This window comes from Megascapheus bottae, chromosome 28 (assembly GCF_031878675.1).
Source record: "Megascapheus bottae isolate mThoBot1 chromosome 28, mThoBot2.hap1, whole genome shotgun sequence".
Taxonomy (NCBI): domain Eukaryota; kingdom Metazoa; phylum Chordata; class Mammalia; order Rodentia; family Geomyidae; genus Megascapheus; species Megascapheus bottae.
The window spans coordinates 12,465,129-12,483,531 of NC_143536.1; the positions used below are offsets into that span (position 1 = coordinate 12,465,129).

General features: G+C 38.2%; 1 protein-coding gene across 4 annotated transcripts in view; it reads left to right on the forward strand.

Moving 5' to 3' along the window:
• The window catches only part of Mtmr3 (myotubularin related protein 3), a 107,960-nt gene that overhangs the window by 38,372 nt on the left and 51,185 nt on the right, over positions 1-18,403 (forward strand). For all 4 annotated transcript variants that reach the window (XM_090320448.1, XM_090320450.1, XM_090320451.1 and 1 more), the window contains exons 2-3: positions 8,477-8,527; positions 14,800-14,882. In XM_090320448.1, coding sequence (XP_090176574.1) covers positions 14,880-14,882 — 3 coding nt within the window. In that variant the 5' untranslated portion in view covers positions 8,477-8,527; positions 14,800-14,879. The remainder of the gene's footprint in view (positions 1-8,476; positions 8,528-14,799; positions 14,883-18,403) is intronic.

An 18,403-nucleotide genomic window follows, 5' to 3' on the forward strand; every position in this document is an offset into this window, starting at 1 on the left:
TCTTAAATGCCTTTGAAAATCAGTTGTTTGAATACATACTGAATGCCAAAATGCCTTCTTATATATATATATATTTTTTTTAAGTATATATGTATATATATATATTTTTAAGTATATACACTCTGTTTACCTTTTTTGGTGTGTGCCATTCTTGGGGCTTGAACTCAGGGCCTGAGTGCTGTGTTTGAGCTGCTGCTGCTGCTGCCGCCGCCGCCACCGCCGCTTCTTCTTCTTCTTCTTCTTCTGTTTCTTCTTCTGCTTCTTCTTCTGCTTCTTCTTCTGCTTCTTCTTCTGCTTCTTCTGCTTCTTCTTCTTCCGCTTCCGCTTCCGCTTCCTCTGTATTCTTTGTTTTGTATTTGTTACTTTATTGTTGGGATAATGTATAGAGGGGTTATAGTTACATTCATCAGGTAGTAGGTGCATTACTTCTCGCACACTGATACTCCTGCTCATGTTCCCCTCCCCCACCCCCATTTTGAGCTTCTTTGCTCAAGTCTAGTACTCTATTCCTTGAACTACAGCTCTATTTCCAGTTTTTTGGTAGTTTATTGAAGATGAATTTTTGAATTTTTCTGCGTGGGCTAGCTTCAAATTGTAATCATCAGATACTGGTCTGATCTAATAAATGTCTAGTGTCCAGAATACATGATGAATAGTTGGAAACCAATAACATAAAGTCAGCTGCATGCTTGTAATCTTCGTTATTCAGGAGGCTTTGCCTTCTGCCTTGAGTAAAGCATGTTGATGAATTTTAGTTCTCTGTTTAAGCTGAAAAAGTAACATTTCTTTTGTATGTATTTGGGTGGCAGTCATATGTAGCCTTCTGTTTGAGTGAGATAAATATTGCTAGTTTTAAAGGGCGGGTCTTTTTCTGGGAATGTGTTGAAGATGGTGTTGAGATCATGACAATTTCTGATCTATTGGCCATTAAATTTAAGGAGAACTGCTTAGAAAGACCAGGTATTTGAGCTCACCATGTAAACATAGCCCACATTGTGGTGTGTGGTTATTGGAGGTTATTTGAGTTTTTATTGGCTTGTTTTCAGAAATATGAGTAGTCCCTACCCAATTGCCAAAACATAAATTTTAAGTAAGCTTATAGAAGAGCAGGCTCTTTTCATTTTGGACAGCTTCTACGTTTGAATTTTGTCTTCTTTGAATATGTTCTTTGGTTGACAGTGTGTGTGTGTGTGTGTGTGTGTGTGTTTGTGTGTATTTTTATTTACATATTTTTTTGGGGGTGCAAGTCCTAGGGCTTGAACTCAAGGCCCAGGTGTTGTACCTATCATAGCTACACTTCTGGCTGTTTTTGGGTAATTGGTAATTGGAGATAAGAGTCTCATGGATTTTTCTGCCTGGGCTAGCTGAAAAAGTTCCATTTCTTCTGTATGTGTATTTGAATTGTGTCCTGAGATTGCACCTTTCTGAGTAGCTAGGTTTACAGGCATGAGCCAATAGGTGCCCAGCAGTTGACAGTTTTTAATGTAGATGATAGCAGTTAAACCTTAAGTTTGTTTATTTTTATGGTTAGATTTTGTGTCTAAAGGATATAACTGCATTTTCATCCTGCTTTCTAGTCCTTCTAGATGCGTGTTACTTTGTATAAAACTCCGTAGGAATTTAGAGTCTGCTTATTGGAAAGGGAGGGAACATTATCATTCTTAATAAAAATATTCATATGCTGATATGTATACAGATAAGCTTGGTTTGGGATACTTGTAGCTATTTGTTTAGTGTTGTTTACATTCATATGTTCCCTATAATTAGTGTTTAATCTTAAATGTTTAGGTAATTTAGGAAAAGAGAATATACATACTCATTTATACATGGATATACCCTTGAGTTTCTTTGGCAAATTGACCTTTAAAGTAGGTTGCCTGTTTTTTTTTTTTTTTTTGCCAGTCGTGGGCTTGAGCATTGTCCTTGGACTTTCTCAAGGCTAGAGCTCTACCACTTGAGCCTCAGCACCACTTCCAGCTTTTTCCTATGTATGTGGTGCCGAGGAATTGAACCCGGGTCTTTGTGCATGCTAGGCAGGTACTCTACCACTGGGCCAAACCCCCGGCCCCGGTTGCCTATTTTTCTAGAAAAGAAAACTATAAGGCAGCTGCTAGAGAAGGGCAATAGTGTTACAGTGGAGCTTGAAAATTGTGGACATTTTTTCGGTGTGTGTATGTACCAGTCCCGGGACTTGAATTTGCAGTATGGGTGCTTTTCCTGAATTTGCATGCTCAAGGTTAGTGCTTTACCACTTGAGCTATGTAGAGGCTATTTTAGTAATTTATTAGAGGTAAATATCATGCAATTTTCCTGCTGGGTTGGCTTTGAACTTCAGTCTTCAGATCTTTGCTTCCTATGAAATTGTGTGTGTGTGTGTGTTTTTTAATGTAGGATTCCAAAGTAAAGCATATTAGCATAAACTTTATAAAACTTGACTGGTTCCAAAATGACACTGGCTTTTTCTGGGGGGTAGGGGGAGCCTGGGTGCTGTGCCTAAGCTCTTTTGCTCAAGGCCAGCACTCTACCACTTTGTGCCACAGCTCCACTTCTTGTTTTTGAGTGGCTAATTCTAGAGGAAAGGGTCTCACAGGGACTTTTCTGCCCAGGATGGCTTTGAACTTTGATAATCAGATCTCGACCTCTTGAGTAGCTAGGATAACAGGCATGAGTCACTGGTGTCTGGCAGACTGGCATTTCTTTTTAAATCATAAATTTTGTCAAGGATTTATTGCCTTAAAAATTATTCTTTTATGGTGGGTGTGGTGGCTCACACCTGTAATCCTAGCTACTCAGGAGGCTGAGATCTGAGGATCTTGGTTCAGAGCCAGCCCAGGCACTAAAGACCATGAGAGTCTTATCTCCAGTTAACCACTAGAAAATCTGAAATGGTGCTGTGGCTCAAGGTGTAGGGCAGTAGCCTTGAGCTGAAGAGCTCAGGGACAGCACCCCAGGCCTAGAATCCAAGCCCTACCACCCACTATATGTATATATGTATATACACTATATATATATATGTATATATACATATATGTATATATATACATATATATATAGAGAGAGAGAGTGCTGGGCACTTCATAAAGATGGGTAATCTTGGGTCTTTTGTCTAAGAAAATTCACTTAAAGTTTTACTTTGGAAGGAGGGATAGATTTTGTGGTTGAATGTTAAGATACGATTATATATAATGAGAAGTCATTACAATGGTGTATTTAGGGCAATTTAAGTTTCCATGAATTTTTGAAATTTAAATCTTCTTTCCGTTTTAATGAACCAATCTATGCATTGCTGATGGGAACTGAAGAGTTCTCACCAGTAGGGTAGGGGGAAAAAGAGAGAGAGCATCAGAAAAGTTTTTTCTTTTCCTTTTTTAAACTAGAAGTTAACAGAGAGAGAGCAGGACATTCATGAGTGCAGGAATTTGCCTTCTCAAAGGTGGACCTTGGAAACTAGCCAAAGGAACAAAAGTCAGGAAACTTTTTTCCAACACTGTAGGTAGTCTTTCTCATCTTCCCATAGCAATTATAAATATTTAACTAGCTCTGGCATTCAGAATGATCTTGTGCTGCTTAATTCAATTAATTTCTAGTGATTGATTGTTAATATCCCATTATCTTAATAACCAAGACTTAAATATTGATTTTTGTCCTGTTAAATTATAAGGCCCTTTTTTCCTGAAGGCAGAGGGCATATTTCTTCTGCCTTATAAACATTAGATTTTAAAATTTTAATTATAAAATGATGCTAACCATGAAATCTTTCATAGGGGACATGGAGTTAGAAAATAACATTACTGATTACTTCTAATACTAGTAATTGTTTAATATATTTGAATTGAAGTATGAAGAAAATGTGTTCCTCAATAGAAGTGTTATGAAAAGCAAGTTAGAACATAGAGTCTCCTTCTTCCTCCTCCTCCTCCTCTGCTTCTGCTGCTGCTTCTGCTGCTTCCTCCTCCTCTTCTTCTTCTTTCTTTCTTCTTTTTTCTTCTTCTTTTTTGGTCTGTTTTAGTGCTTGAACTCTGAGGTCTGGGCACTGTCCCTGAGCTCTTCAGCTCAAGGCTAGCACTCTACCACTTGAGGCACAGAACCACTCCAGTTTTCTGGTGGTTAATTGGAGATAAGAGTACCCGGGCTGGCTTTAAACTGTACTCCTTAGATCTTAGCCTCTGGCACCCGGCTACATAATATCTCTTAAACAGAATTAAAAATTCTCCGGCTACATAATATCTCTTAAACAGAATTAAAAATTCTCTGATATATGGCTGCATTCTTTTACCTCACTCTGAAAGAATCATATTGAAAAGAAAAATACTTAAAAAACAAATGATCTTAAAAAGGGCCCATAAAATGTCTTACTCTTTTGATAAAGTTAATCTTTTCTGAGCACACAAAGCTTCTTCTTACCTATTTTCTTGAGATTTGAAGAGCAATAAGGTGCTTGTGAAGTAAAGTACTTTTTTTTTTTTTTTTTGCCAGTCCTGGGCTTGAGCTCAGGGCCTGAGCACTGTCCTTGGACTTTCTCAAGGCTAGAGCTCTACCCCTTGAGCCTCAGCACCACTTCTGGCTTTTTCTATATATGTGGTACCAAGGAATCGAACCCGGTCTTCGTGCATGCTAGGCAAGCACTTTAACCACTAAGCCAAATTCCCGGCCTGTCCTTGGACTTTCTTAAGGTTAGAGCTCTACCACTTGAGCCTCAGCACTATTTCCGGTTTCTTCTATGTATGTGGTACCAAGGAATCGAACCCGGGTCTTTGTGCATGCTAGGCAAGCACTTTACCACTGGGCCAAACTCCTGGCCCATAAAGTCAAATCTTAATGTCTAAAAATATCATAGTACAATTACTTTGCTTTTAACTCACTGTATTGAAGTGCACATTTGAGAAAGCAGCTGTCCTTAATTCACCAACTAAATGAAGACAAATGACACGGATCCCTGTTGTTCCTATAGTAGAACTCCCTTTGAGGAATGTGTTCAGAATTGTTCTTATAAAAATTATTTTATGTAAATGAGGAATGAACTACACATTCTACATCACATATGTAGTTCTAGGATTATGTAAAATTGACTTTTTGGTTATTTTATTTTGAAACCAAATTTTCCCATAGTACAGTGACATTATTACTGGTTATGGGTTCCAGTGACTTAGTACCACTGTCTATAGATTTTTTTAGTATAGCAATGCAATTGTACTGTGGATTTTAACAGTTGCTGTCTTAAGGGATTTTTTTTTTTCCTAGAAAGAATGCTTGTTTTTCTGTTTAGGAAATAGTGGTATTTTAGCTGCTTATCTGTGCACTGCAGTTGGCAGAGGAATGCAGTATGCTGATCATAAAATTGCATCTGGATTCCCAGTAGTCCTAGTGCTTCGTGTTTCCAAAAAAGTAGAAAAGACAACTTTTGTTTTAAATCATACCACTTGGAGGTATTCACGAGTCAGTTTTCATTCAGTTTTGTTACTACGTCTCATATGAGCATTCAGGACTGTGGGGAAATGACATTTGACATCACACTGGCAGCTGCATAGTGGTAGGAACCTTTCTTCATTGTGCATCATCAGTGCCTACTACTCAGAAATAATTTGTCAAATAAACTAAACACCCTTGGTATAACTGATACAGGCCAAAATAGAATAAATGAATAAGTAAATGTATCTTAGCTAAAAAGTGCTGCTCCCTGCCCCCTCTTCCCAAACGATTTTAAGAGGTCTGTCTGAACCTTTTGCATCATTTATTTGGTTTAATTTGATTTGTTTCTGTATTTTTTCCCCCACCTAGTAATGGGGATTCTTTTGGTGGGGTGACAGCAATACTGAGACTTGAACCCTAGGGCTATCTACTTGATTAGACAGGTGTTTTATTTACCACATGACCAATACATCTATCCCCTTTTTTCTTTTGCCCGCCCTGGGGCTTGAGCTCAAGGCCTGAGTACTGTCCTTGGGCTTTCTCAAGGCTAGAGCTCTACCACTAGCACCGTAGCACCACTTCTGCCCTTTTTCTATGTATGATACTGAGGAATCAAACTCAGGCCTTTGTGAATGCTAGGCAAGTACTCTACCAGTAGGCCAAACTCCCGGCCCCCTCCAACTCTGTTTTTAGTTATTTTTTATGTAGGATCAGGTACTTTTGCAGAGGGTTGGCCTCAGACTGATGGGTTTCACCATAATCCTTTATTAAAAGCCCTTACATAGCTGGCATTATAGGCTTGTACAATTTCATATAGTTTACAGTTGAGATAGGGTCTTGGGAATAGCTAAAATTCTACATAAGAGGCACTGGGCCCACTCTACTCAATCCAGTGCTGGAGACTGAACCTGTAATCTAGAGGCTTGACAAATACTGTGCCACTGAGCTATAACTGCAAGCACAAGCAGTTCCTCACTTTTTTCTTTTTTCTTTTTTTTTTGGGGGGTGGGTCATAGGGCTTGAACTCGGCCTGGGTGCTGTCCCTGAGCTACCTCCCTACCCTTGAGCCAAGCCCCATTTCCCGTTTTCTAGAGGTTAATTGGAGATGAGTCTCAGGTCCTTTTGTGCCTGGGCTAGCTTTGAACCTTGATCCTCAGATCTCAGCCTCCTTAGTAGCTAGGATTACAATGGCTCTCGCCACTGTGCCCAGCTTTTTTTTTTTTTCCTCCAGATAGGATTTTACTAAGTTGACCAGATAGGTTTCAAACTCACTATCTGGTTTCAGTCTAGCCTTGATTTTTTTATTTTTTTTTTTGCTAGTGCTAGGGCTTGAACTCAGGGCTTGGGCACTGTCCTTGGACACTTTTTGCTCAAGGCTAGCACGCTGCCACTTGAGCCACAGCACCACTTCCAGCTTTTTCTGTGTATGTGGTACCAAGGAATCAAACCTACTAGGGCTTTGTGCATGCTAGGCAAGCACTCTACCATTAGGCTACACTCCCAGCCATTGTTCTTATTTATGATGCGGACCAATCTTTAAGGTGAGAGATGGAATCTCAGTATTTTGATATGCATTTCCTTTATGGTCAGGGATGTTAAACATTTCCTCATGTGTTTATTGGCCATTATTACTTTTTTTCCTTAGAAGTCTATTTAGCACCTCTACACATTTATTAATTTTGGGGGGTTATTGACTTGGGGGAGTTAGTTTTTTTTCACTCTTTGCATATTCTAGCTATTAGGCCCTTGTTGGGTAGATAGCTGATAAAGATCTTCTCCTAGTTGCTATGGATTTGAATTTGAAATCTTCCTAGCCTCTCAAATAGCCAGGATTAGGTCTATAGCTAGGTAAGTGTGTGTGGGGGGGTGCTGTCTCTAAGTTTCTGTGCTCAAGGCTAGTGCTCCGCCACTTAGCCACAGCTCCACTTCCAGGTTTTGTTGGTTAATTGGAGATGAATCTCACAGATTTTCTTGCCTGGGCTGGCTTCGAAACACTATTTTCAGATCTCAGCCTCCTGAGTAGTTAGAACTACAGCCATAAGCTACTAGCACAAGTTCAGCTTTACCCATAGTTTTGGCTGCATCTGGAATTTAGTTTCATAGCCCCCTTTAATAGCCAGCTGGCCTTTGGGAGGTCACTAACATACCATGACTGTCCAGTTTCCTTGGACTCTGCCCTTTGATACTTTTCTGTACAGTACTGTTCATTTGAGTTACTTCATGTCATTTAAACCATTCACTCAAAAGAATAAATTGTCTTCAAATACTGAAATTGTCATAATAAATTAGGTCTATGAGTCTTACTTCTATCAAACATAGATTGTTGCTAGTTACAGGGGTACTTTGTTTTTAGATTTTCTTACCATTGCTTTTTTTTTTTCCTTAATCAAAAAGGTAGATCTCTTGATAGAAGCCAATTATGTATACAGAAGACTTTAAGCCAGAAAGTCAGTCTTAAGTTTAGAGTGGTTGAGATCTTAGGTTTTTGTTGTTGTTTTTCTTTAAAGAATATGTCCTGGGGTCAGGAGCCTGGCCTAGTGGCCATGCTTTCCTAGCATGCATGAGGTTCGATTCCTCAGTACCACATATTCAGAAAAAGCCAGAAGTGGTGTTGTGGCTCAAATGGTAGAGTACTAGCCTTGAGAAAGCCCAAGGACGGTGCCCAGGTCCAGAGTTTAAGCCCCATGACTGGCAAAAACAACAACAACAATAAAACCCCCAGAAAACAATAAAACAAAACCCTGCTCCTGTAGCAGTGAGACTTACTTGAGAAGCTGTCAAGAATTTTGATACTTTATTACTTAACTGAGGAAAACTCAAATATAATGTCTTTAGGTTCCTAGAAAGCTCTGTTTTGTACAGCTCTGAAGTTTTTGTAAAAGTGCCCGGAGTCCCAACTGGGTATATCCTGTGTAATTAAACCTTTCAGAGTCTGTGGTTGACTAAACAATCTATATCACAACAATGTAAAAATCTGTTATAGTATGTAGAGAAAAGCCTAATAGGGAGATATAAATAGTATTACTTGATTATTGTTATTATAAGACAAATGGTTTTTCTTTTACAGATTTCCTTGTGAAACCTTCTAATAGAAAAAGCTCTCAGGACAAACTATTTGGTAAGTTTGGTTTTCTCCCATATTCATATTCTCTCTCTCTCTCTCTCTCTCTCTCTCTCTCTCTCTCTCTCTCTCTCTCTCTCTCAAATTCATATTTTATCTGTGTCTCCATCTCTGCTTATTTGAAGCAGGGAAAAATTAACTTAGATTTTTTTTATTGTAATGTATAGAGGGGTCACAGTTGCATTCGCCAGACAGAGGGAATATCACTTCTCACACATTGACAACCTCTCTCATGTTTTTGTTCCCATTTCCCTCCCCCACCCCTTGCCAATCATCTTGTTTTCCCCCCTTTCCTTTCCTATTTCAAATAAACAAATAAATGTATATACAATATATGAGGTTACAAAATCAGATACTGTAACAAAAAAGGGCAACAAAAGAGAAGAGAAATAACTACATTAAGAACAACAGTCACACAATACAAAGCTCTTGTTTCCACATCCTGAAGACCCTTTCCTCATCCTATATAGCCTTATGTATCTAGGTTTTGAGCTATTGTAGTCCTCTGCTAGGAGAGTCCTAGACTTGTACTAATTATTACAAATGAGGGAAACCATTGAGCCCATGTTCTTTTGGATCTGGCTTACTTCATTTAATGATTTTTTTCCAAATCTTTCCATTTCCTTACAAATGGAGCGATGTCATTCTTTCTGATGGTAGCATAGAATTCCATTGTGCATAAATACCACATCTTCGTGATCTGATCATCTACTGAGGGGCATCTGGGCTGGTTCTGTATCTTTACTATGGTAAATGGTGCTGCAGTAAACATCGTCATGCTAGTGGCTTTAGTATGCCCTTGTTCCTGGCCGATTGGGTAAATACCAAGTAGTAGAATTTCTGGGTCATAGGGGAGCTCTGTTTAGTCTTTTGCTTTCATAGTGGTTGAACGAGTTTGCATTCCCACCAATTGTGTAGTAGCGATCCTTCCTGGCCACATCCCCGCCAGCATCTGTTGTTATTAGATTTCTTGATCATGGCCATTCTAACTGGACTGAGGTGGAATCTCAAAGTTGTTTTGATTTATATTTCTTTTATGGCCAGAGATAGATATTGATTTTTTGTGAATAAGTTTGTCCCTGTCCATAATATTTAGATTCCCCCACGTACATACACTAATAAGACGCAGGTCAGGCTACCTTTTTCTTATTTATTTGTGGTATATGTTATAGTTTCTGTGCTTGAAAAATTGTGTTTAAATTGGGATTTTGTAAGTTGTAGTGCTCCTATATAAAAGTCTTACTGACCTGAAGATTTAACAATTGAATGCTGGGTGCCGTGGCTTACACCTGTAATCCTAGCTACTAGGGAGGCTAAGATCTAAGGATCATGGTTCGAAGCCAGTCCAGGCATGACAGTCCTGAGACTCTTACCTTCAGTTAGCCATCAAAATGCTAGAAGTAGAGTTGAGGCTGAAGTGGTAAATCGTTAGCTTGGAGCACAAAAGCTCAGAGATAGTGCTCCTGAGTTCAAGCCCTAGACCCACCAAAAATAAATAAATAAAACTTTATTATTTTGAGTTTAAGTTAGTATAAATTTATACAAAAATCAAGGTCTCTTAGTACTAGTTAATAGTTGAAATAATAAGATTTATCTCTTCTCCTCCCAAACTATTGACATTAATTAGTACATGGAGATTTGTTTTAACAAGTCCATGAGTATAGTGCTTGTTAATCATAATCATCCCTGTATCATTCTCCCCTGATACCTCCCTTGCCCAAATCAGTATAAGGTTTCATTACTCTGTTTTTCCCTCGCGCGCACACACACACACACACACACACGGCCTATAACTGCCCTCCTTCCTTGTTTCCATTCATCTGCCCCCTCCTACTAATTTCTATTATCCAGACAAGAAATATTTCATCTTCCTAATATTTTTTTTGTTGAAGTATATGTTGTTTAAGAGTTTCATCATAGAATCTCACATGTACCTATACCATACTTTAGTCAGATGATCGTGTGTGTGTGTGTGTCTATGTCTAGTATGTGCTTATGTATATAAATATGTAAATATATAAGCACATATGTGAATGTATTTTAAGTATAATATCCACATTTAGAAAAATTGTCCTTTACCCTCGCTTACTTAGTATTGGTTTTCAAGTTCATCTGTTTCCCTGCAAGTAGCAATAATTTCATTCTTCTTTATAGCTAAATAATAATCCATTGTGAATATATACCCTATTTTCTTGATCCATTGATCAGTTGTAGGGCTTCTGGGCTATCTCCATAGCTTTGCTATTATGAATAAGTGCTGTGATGAATATGGGTGTTCAGGGGCCTGTATTATATCCTGACTTAGCACATTCCTCCAGATAAATGTCCAAGAATGGAATCACTGGATTATATAAGATCTATTTTCAGTTTTTTAAAATTGAATTTTAGTTTATCGTTGGGATAATGTATAGAGGGGTTGCAGTTAATATTTGTCAAGTAATGGGTGCAATACTTTTCCAGTAGAGACCCCTTGTCATGTTTTTGTCCCCCCATCCCTGGGAACTTCATACTGATTTCCATAGTGGTTGTACTATTTTTATAGCCCTACCAACCCTGTATTAGAGTTTCTTGTTCTCTTCACATCCTTGCTACTATTTTTGTTGTTTGCGGTCTCAGTGATGTTCATCTTGACTGGACTAATGAGGAATCTCAAAGTTGGGGTTTTTTTTTGTAGGAATCTCAAAGTTTTATTTGCATTTTCTTTATATGAAAACCAAGGCCTCTAGCCTCTAATACTAAAGATAGTAGATCAAATCTATAACTTCCCCCTTCTCTTCTTCTTCCTTTCCCCCTCCCCCTCTTCTCCCTTTGTAACCCAAGCTGTCCTCCTTCTGGTGACCCTCTTGCTTCAGTCTTCCTGCATATTGAAATTACCAGTATATGCCATTATGCCAGCACAGTGTGAAGTTTAATTAGAAAAACAGGTTTTAAAAACTTCTCCAATGTGGTTATTAATCCCTTGCCTATCATCTCCCTTCCCAAACTATGAATTTTCTCTCTTCCCCTCCCAAACTATTGACATCCATTTCCTATTATTTTCCTAGACTAGTCTCTGTTTAACTAGGGAATCTTTTTTTTTTTTTTTGCCAGTCCTGGGCTTGAGCTCAGGGCCTGAGCACTGTCCTTGGACTTTCTCAAGGCTAGAGCTCTACCACTTGAGCCTAAGCACCACTTCTGGCTTTTTTCTATGTATGTGGTACCGAGGAATCGAACCCGGGTCTTCATGCATACTAGGCAAGCACTTTAACCACTAGGCCAAACTCCCGGCCCTTAACTAGGGAATCTTAATTCAATTTTAATTGAAAAGAAAAATTGTTCCCTTTCTAAATTTTTAAGTTGAAATCATTTCTTTGTTAGGAACCTTTGGCTTACCTTTGGCCTTTAGACTAGGGACCAAATTCTTTAACATGGCATATAGGGCCTACAAATGGAAACATATCTTGAAACATAACTTTTATGTTTAGGCACCAATTCCCTGTGTACCTAGTACATCTCTGGTAGTCACACTGACCTTCTATTTGTCTGTTAGATATTCTCTAGTGTACCTTTTTGTCTTACTTTGCTTCATGTCCTATTCCTTATTTTAAAAAAATATATTTTTTTATTGTCGGAGTAATGTATAGAGGGATTGCAGTACATTCGCCAGATAGTAGGTACATTACTCTCACACATTGATACCCCTTCTCATGTTTTTGTCCCCATTCCTCTCCCTCTGTCCCCTGCCAATCATCTCATTTCCCCCCCTTCCCTTTCCTATTTCAAATAAACAAACATATGTACAATATACCAGGTAACAAAGTCAGATACTGTAACAATATGAGATTAACCAAAGGGCAAAAAAAAAAAATAAAGAGAAATAACATAGTACATTAAAAACAACAATCACACAAGATAAAGCTCTTGTTTCCATATCCTAGGGATCCTTTCACTTAGTGCCATCCTATATGACCTTATGGACCAAGGTTTTATGCTATTGTAATCCTGTGCTAGGGGCACTGTCCCTGAACTCTTCAGCTCAAGGCTAGTGCTCTACCTCTTGAGCCACAGTGCCCCTTCCAATTTTCTGGTGGTTAATTGGAAATAAGAGTCTCACAGACTTTCATGCCCAGGCTGGCTTTCAACTGTGGCTTTGAACTGTGATCCTCAGATCTCATCCTCCTGAGTAGCTAGGATTACAGGTGTGAGCTACCGGCACCTAGCTATTCCTGTTCTTTTTGTCTCATAGTTAATGGTTGCTGTCTCAACCATTAAAAGCAGAATCATTTTCAGAGTTTTCCTTGAGTACCCATGTCAGAATCCATATCTTTATCTTGTATTATTGTTTACATTTTACATCTGTTACCACTGTCTGCCTTATTATCTGTCATCTTATTTATAAACACTATTTTCCTAATTGAAAGTTTACACAAATGATCCTCATATTACTTGAATACCATGTCTTTTCACTATAGGTTCTTAGTTAGGGTTTTTGTTTTAATAAAAATAAGAATAGGTTGGCTGAATATAATCCATGTCCTGAGCTATTCTTGTTTGCAAGTTTAAGATTTTAAATAAGGAATTGATAAATTTTTCCTTAATAGGTGCTTTAAAGATAGATACCTAGGTCGAGGAAGATTTACTTTTGTAAAAGATTTCTGAGCTGTTACATCATGATATAGTACTGTTAATGGAGCTGAGAGAAGCCTGCAGGTCCCATTGTCAAAATTCTCAGAAATATATTAAATGAAGTTTCATCTGGATTCTTGGAATAAGAGTCTTGTCCTTTAGAGAGGAAATGTAATCCTAATATGCTGTTCTGTTCTGAAGTACTTAAACATTGATATTGCCAAATAGTGTAAATGTTTTTGCACTTAAGAATCAGTGTATGGATTGATTTTACAGAAGACATTCATCAAAGGCATTTGTCAAACAGGGAAAATTTTTACATTTTTATTCATATGAATGTTATCTTCATATGAGCAAGATTTGGAGGAAAATATGTAAAATTATTAAATTTGGATGCCAGAAAACACAGCTTAAATTATATAATAGGTGCCCCAAGATAAAAAGAGACTAGAAGCCGGGCATTGTGGCTCACACCTGTAATCATAGCTACTCAGGAGACTGAGATCTGAGGATCGTGGTTCAAAGCCAGTCCAAGGCACTAAAAAGTCAGTGAGACTCTTTTATCTCCAATTAATAATCAGAAAACCAGAAGAGGCACTGTGGGTCAAGGAGTAGGGCGGTAGCCTTGAGCTGAAGAGCTCAAGGACAATGCCCAGGCCCAGAGTTGAAGTCCCACGACCAACCAAAAAAAAAAAAAAAGCTATAGACTAGAGATAACAAATGGATCTAACATGTAATCCTGGAATGGATCCTTTAACACAGGGGGTAAAAATTGCAGTGAAGTATATAATTAAATCAGATAACAAAATGGAGGTGATATTCTATCAGTGCTAAATTTCCTCAATTTCAAAAATTGAACCTGTAAGAGATTTTTTTTTTGCAGTTAATAAAGGTAGACTGAAGTAAATTTTCAATAGGTCTAGTATGAGACCCTCTTATAAATGGTAGAAAGAAAATAAAATAACTGCACATTCATATGCACACTCAAAACAGTGTTAGAAACTGTCCTATCCAAATTGTAGGGTTTTTTTTTTTTTCTTATGGAGGTACTGGGATTTGAACTCATGCTTGCTAGGTAGGTGCTCTTACTGCTGAGTTATGTTTCCAGCCCTGCTTTTTGCTTTTTTTTTTTTTTTGATAATAGGGTTCTACTCTGTGCATATACTTACATACACCTATGTTAAACTTTCCAGTAGCTAGGTTACACATCACCCCACCACAGCCAGCCCTGCATTGTGGAAAAGGTCTTGTGAACTTTTTTTCTGCTTGAACTAGCCTCAAACTGCAATCTTACCTTTATTTAGAAGATTAAAGATGTTAGAAAACTAGTCCGATTTTTATGTAGTTTGAAACTATGCACTAATTTCCTTGGAATTAAATGATTTAAAAAAGAAGACCTGATTAAGGCCTGGAGGATTTTTACAAAGATATGATCAAGGTTAGAATTGATTAGTGAGAATTAATAATAGGGTAGTGACTAGTGAGAATTAATAATAGGGTAATGACTAGTGAGAATTAATAATAAGGTAATGTTCTTAAACTTTTCTTGGCTAACTCTGGTCAGATTTTTAGGTACACATATATGCAATCCTTTTAATTAGGGTATGACCAATTAGGGGAAAATTGTTGACAATTTTGCCTTTTTGTTTTTTCCTTCCTGAAAGACCTCAGCAGAAGAAACAGAAGAGCTTTCAGACACTGAAGAAGGGAAGGGGATATCTCCTCCTAATCTGGGCTTCCTGTCATGGTAAGTACAAGGAAATAAGAAAATTGGACTTGCACTAATGATTTTGTGAACACCAGTAAGTCTGCAGTTACTCATTTCTGATTTTGTAAAAAAAAAAAATTCATTTTTCCTTTTCTTAGAATTGTCCACTCATTGTCTGATAGTTGTAATGATGAAGTACTACTCCAGTGTACAGACCAGTTTCATTTCTATTCACTTGAGTTTGTAAGCTAGTGAGCTAGATACTATGTTTTTTGTTTGCTTTTGTTTTTTGTTTTTCCATACCTGGGGCTTGAACTCAGGGCCTGAGCACTGTCCTTGGGCTTTCCTCAAGGCTAGGGCTCTACTTGAGCCACAGCACCACTTCTGGCTTTTATTTTTTCTGTCTATATGGTCTGAGGAATCGAACGCAGGGCTTCATGCATAGTAAGCAAGCACTCTACCATTAGGCCATACTCCCTGCTCTTGTTTTGTTTTTTGTTTTGGTGTGTGTGCCTGTCCAGGGTTTTTTTTTTTATTTTTTTTTTTTGCCAGTCCTGGGCTTGAGCTCAGAGCCTGAGCACTGTTCTTGGACTTTCTGAAGGCTAGAGCTCTACCACTTGAGCCTCAGCACCACTTCCAGCTTTTTTCTGTGTATGTGGTACTGAGGAATTGAACCTGGGTCTTTGTGCATGCTAGGCAAGCACTCTACCACTAGGCAAAACTCCCAGTCCCTATCCAGCTTTTTCGATAGTTAATTAGAGATAAGAATCACACAGACTTTATTGCCTAGGCTGGCTTTGAACTGTGAGCTTCAGATCTCAGCCTCCTGAGTAGCTAGAATTGCAGGAGTGAGTCATTGGCACCTGGTACTGTGTCACATTTTAAGTTCACTACTAAATTGAATTAAGATTAAGACACATGGTTCTTTAAAAATCACTTTTAAGGTCTGGTGGTATAGCTTATTGGTACAGCAAATGCTCTGGTGCGTGCAAGCCTCTGACTTCAAAAAAGATTTTTTTTTTTGTAATTAAACAGAAGAATTGGGAGGTGATCACTTTCACAGTCTTTATTTTTTAATTGACAGAATTGTGTAATGTATATATATTTGTAGAATGGAAAAATTAAGCTAATTAGCATCTATTAACTTATAAAGTATATTCTATAAATGTACCTTTCAGAGTAGCAGCCATTTCTGTCTTTCCTGTTAGATTTATTGAAGGCAGTATTTTGATTCCATTGTACTTGAAGCAGCTTATCACATCCCTGTATCTTTGACTGAAAAGGACTTTATCCTAACATTCCAGTGCTGGTAGGCCAGTTAGGGCCTAGTAAACAGAGGAAATGGAACAACAAAACAGTAGCAATTTATTCGGTTCTGAGGACACATGAATGCTTCATGGCTTAAGAGAAAAAAACATTATAATATTGATCTATTTCTACCCTGGGATACTTCATAGATTCAAACTTTCATGCTAGTGCACAAAGGAGGAATTGAATTTCAAGCAGTATTAGAGACATATGTGGAAAATGCTTTTCAAAATTAAAAACAGTAAAACAAAACAGAAAGACTTGGTTGTGCAGAAATGTCCTTTTAAAAGGAGGAAAAGGTTAACTGCTCCCTCGTGAAGGTGGGCCAATGTTTCTTAGTTCATGGGCATTAAAGCTTTTTGATTTATCCTGTACCCAAACACTGCCTAAATTTTACTATTATTTCTCTAGAGAATATTTTATTGGTTTCCCAATTTTTAATGAATTGAAGATGTGCTTGCCTAGTATTTATATGGTCTGCATGCCAGTGCTAATGAATAGCAAATGATGGGCTTATGAAAGCACCTCTGTTCTGAGCCAAGGGTTTGTCCTTCATTGGATGCCACACAGCCAGCAACAGCATGGTCCTCTTCCTGGTGCTACTAGGGTCTCTGTGGTGTTTGGCAAACTGTTTCTCTGGTGTGCTCCCTTCTCTGAGTTACAGACACACTGAGATGATTCTATGTACAATAGTTGGGGAACAGCATGGTTGGCTGTATATCTTTATTTTCCCCCTAATTTCTCATAAAGCAGCATTATGGCGATTAAAAAGAATCTAATTTAGAATTCTTCCACCAGACCTCATGGTGTATGTATTCCATTCTGACTAGTCCATATGTGCATGTTGTAAGTAGTCAGAATAACATAATTAAGCTTCTGTTTAGCTTATTTCATACAACGAATTGAACATTTTCTCATGTTTATTCATTGGATTCCTGGTTTTAATTTTATATTATAATGTTGATTTTTCCTGACTGTAATATCTTGCAAATTGTTGAGGCATTAATTCACTTTAGTACATATCATATTTTATCATTTAGATTGTAAATCCTTGGTCCTTAGTTTTTACACAAAAAATTTGGAGCATTGATTTTTCTGTTTTGTTGGGTTTGTTGTTGTTGAATGTGCCTATCCTAGCTAGCGCTTGAACTCAGTGCTTGGGCGCTGTCCCTGAGCTATTGTAGTCAAGGCTGGAACTCTACCACTGAGACAGAAGTGGCTTGAACTGTGGCTTTTTGTTTTGTTTTGGTTTTTGGTTTTTTGCAGGTGGCGTGATGGTGGTTGCTTAATTGGAGATAAGAATCTTACAGAATTTCTTACCCAAACTGGCTTTGAACTGCTATCCTCTGATGTCAACTTCCTGAGTAGCTAGGATTATAAGTGTCAGCCACTAGTGTCCAGCACAATTTTTTGCTTTAAATATATCTTTACACTAACTTGAGAGTAATCTCTTCTGTTTTTTTTTTTCCCTTGCTCTTAAAAGATCTCAAATGGAGGTGTGTGCTGGTGGCTTACCCTCCTTGCTACTCAGGAGGCTTAAATTTGAGGGTGGTAGTTCAAAGCTAGCCTGGGGGGCAAAGATCTTGAGTCTTTTTGGGGGTAGGGGGAAGTCCTGGGGCTTGATCTCAAGGTCTGGGTTGTATCCCTGAGTTTCTCTTTGCTCAAGGCTAGGACTTTACCACTTGAGCCACAGCATGACTTCTGGCTTTTTCTGAGTAGTTTTTTTGTAGCTAAGAATCTCACAGACTTTCCTGCCTGGGCTGGTTTTGAACCATGATCCTCAGATCTCAGCCTCTTGAATAGCTAGGATTACAAGCGTGAGCCCCAGCAAAAAAAAAAGCTCTTAAATGAGGAACTGGAGGTGTGGCTCAAGTGGTAGAGATCCCCAGTACCAGCACCAAAAAAAGAAATTTTAAAAGGAAATACCTTTGAGAGTTTTGTTATTGGGAAAACATGTTTATATTGTATTTTAACATAATACTAAGTCTGTGCAAGGAAAACATAGTTGTCAGTTGCAGTAAACATCAGTTCATGGTTTCTCTTGTTTGATGTGATCCCTGCTATGGCTTTGGATTATTTTGATACAAATTCCAAGAAATATATCAAGGGAAGTATCTTTTTGATGGCTTCCAATGCATATCTTAAGAATAGTGAACGTGGGTCTGGAGCATAGCCTAGTGAGAGTGCATGCATGAAGCCCTGGGTTCCATTCCTCGGTACCACATACTTAGAAAAAGCCAGAAGTGGTGCTG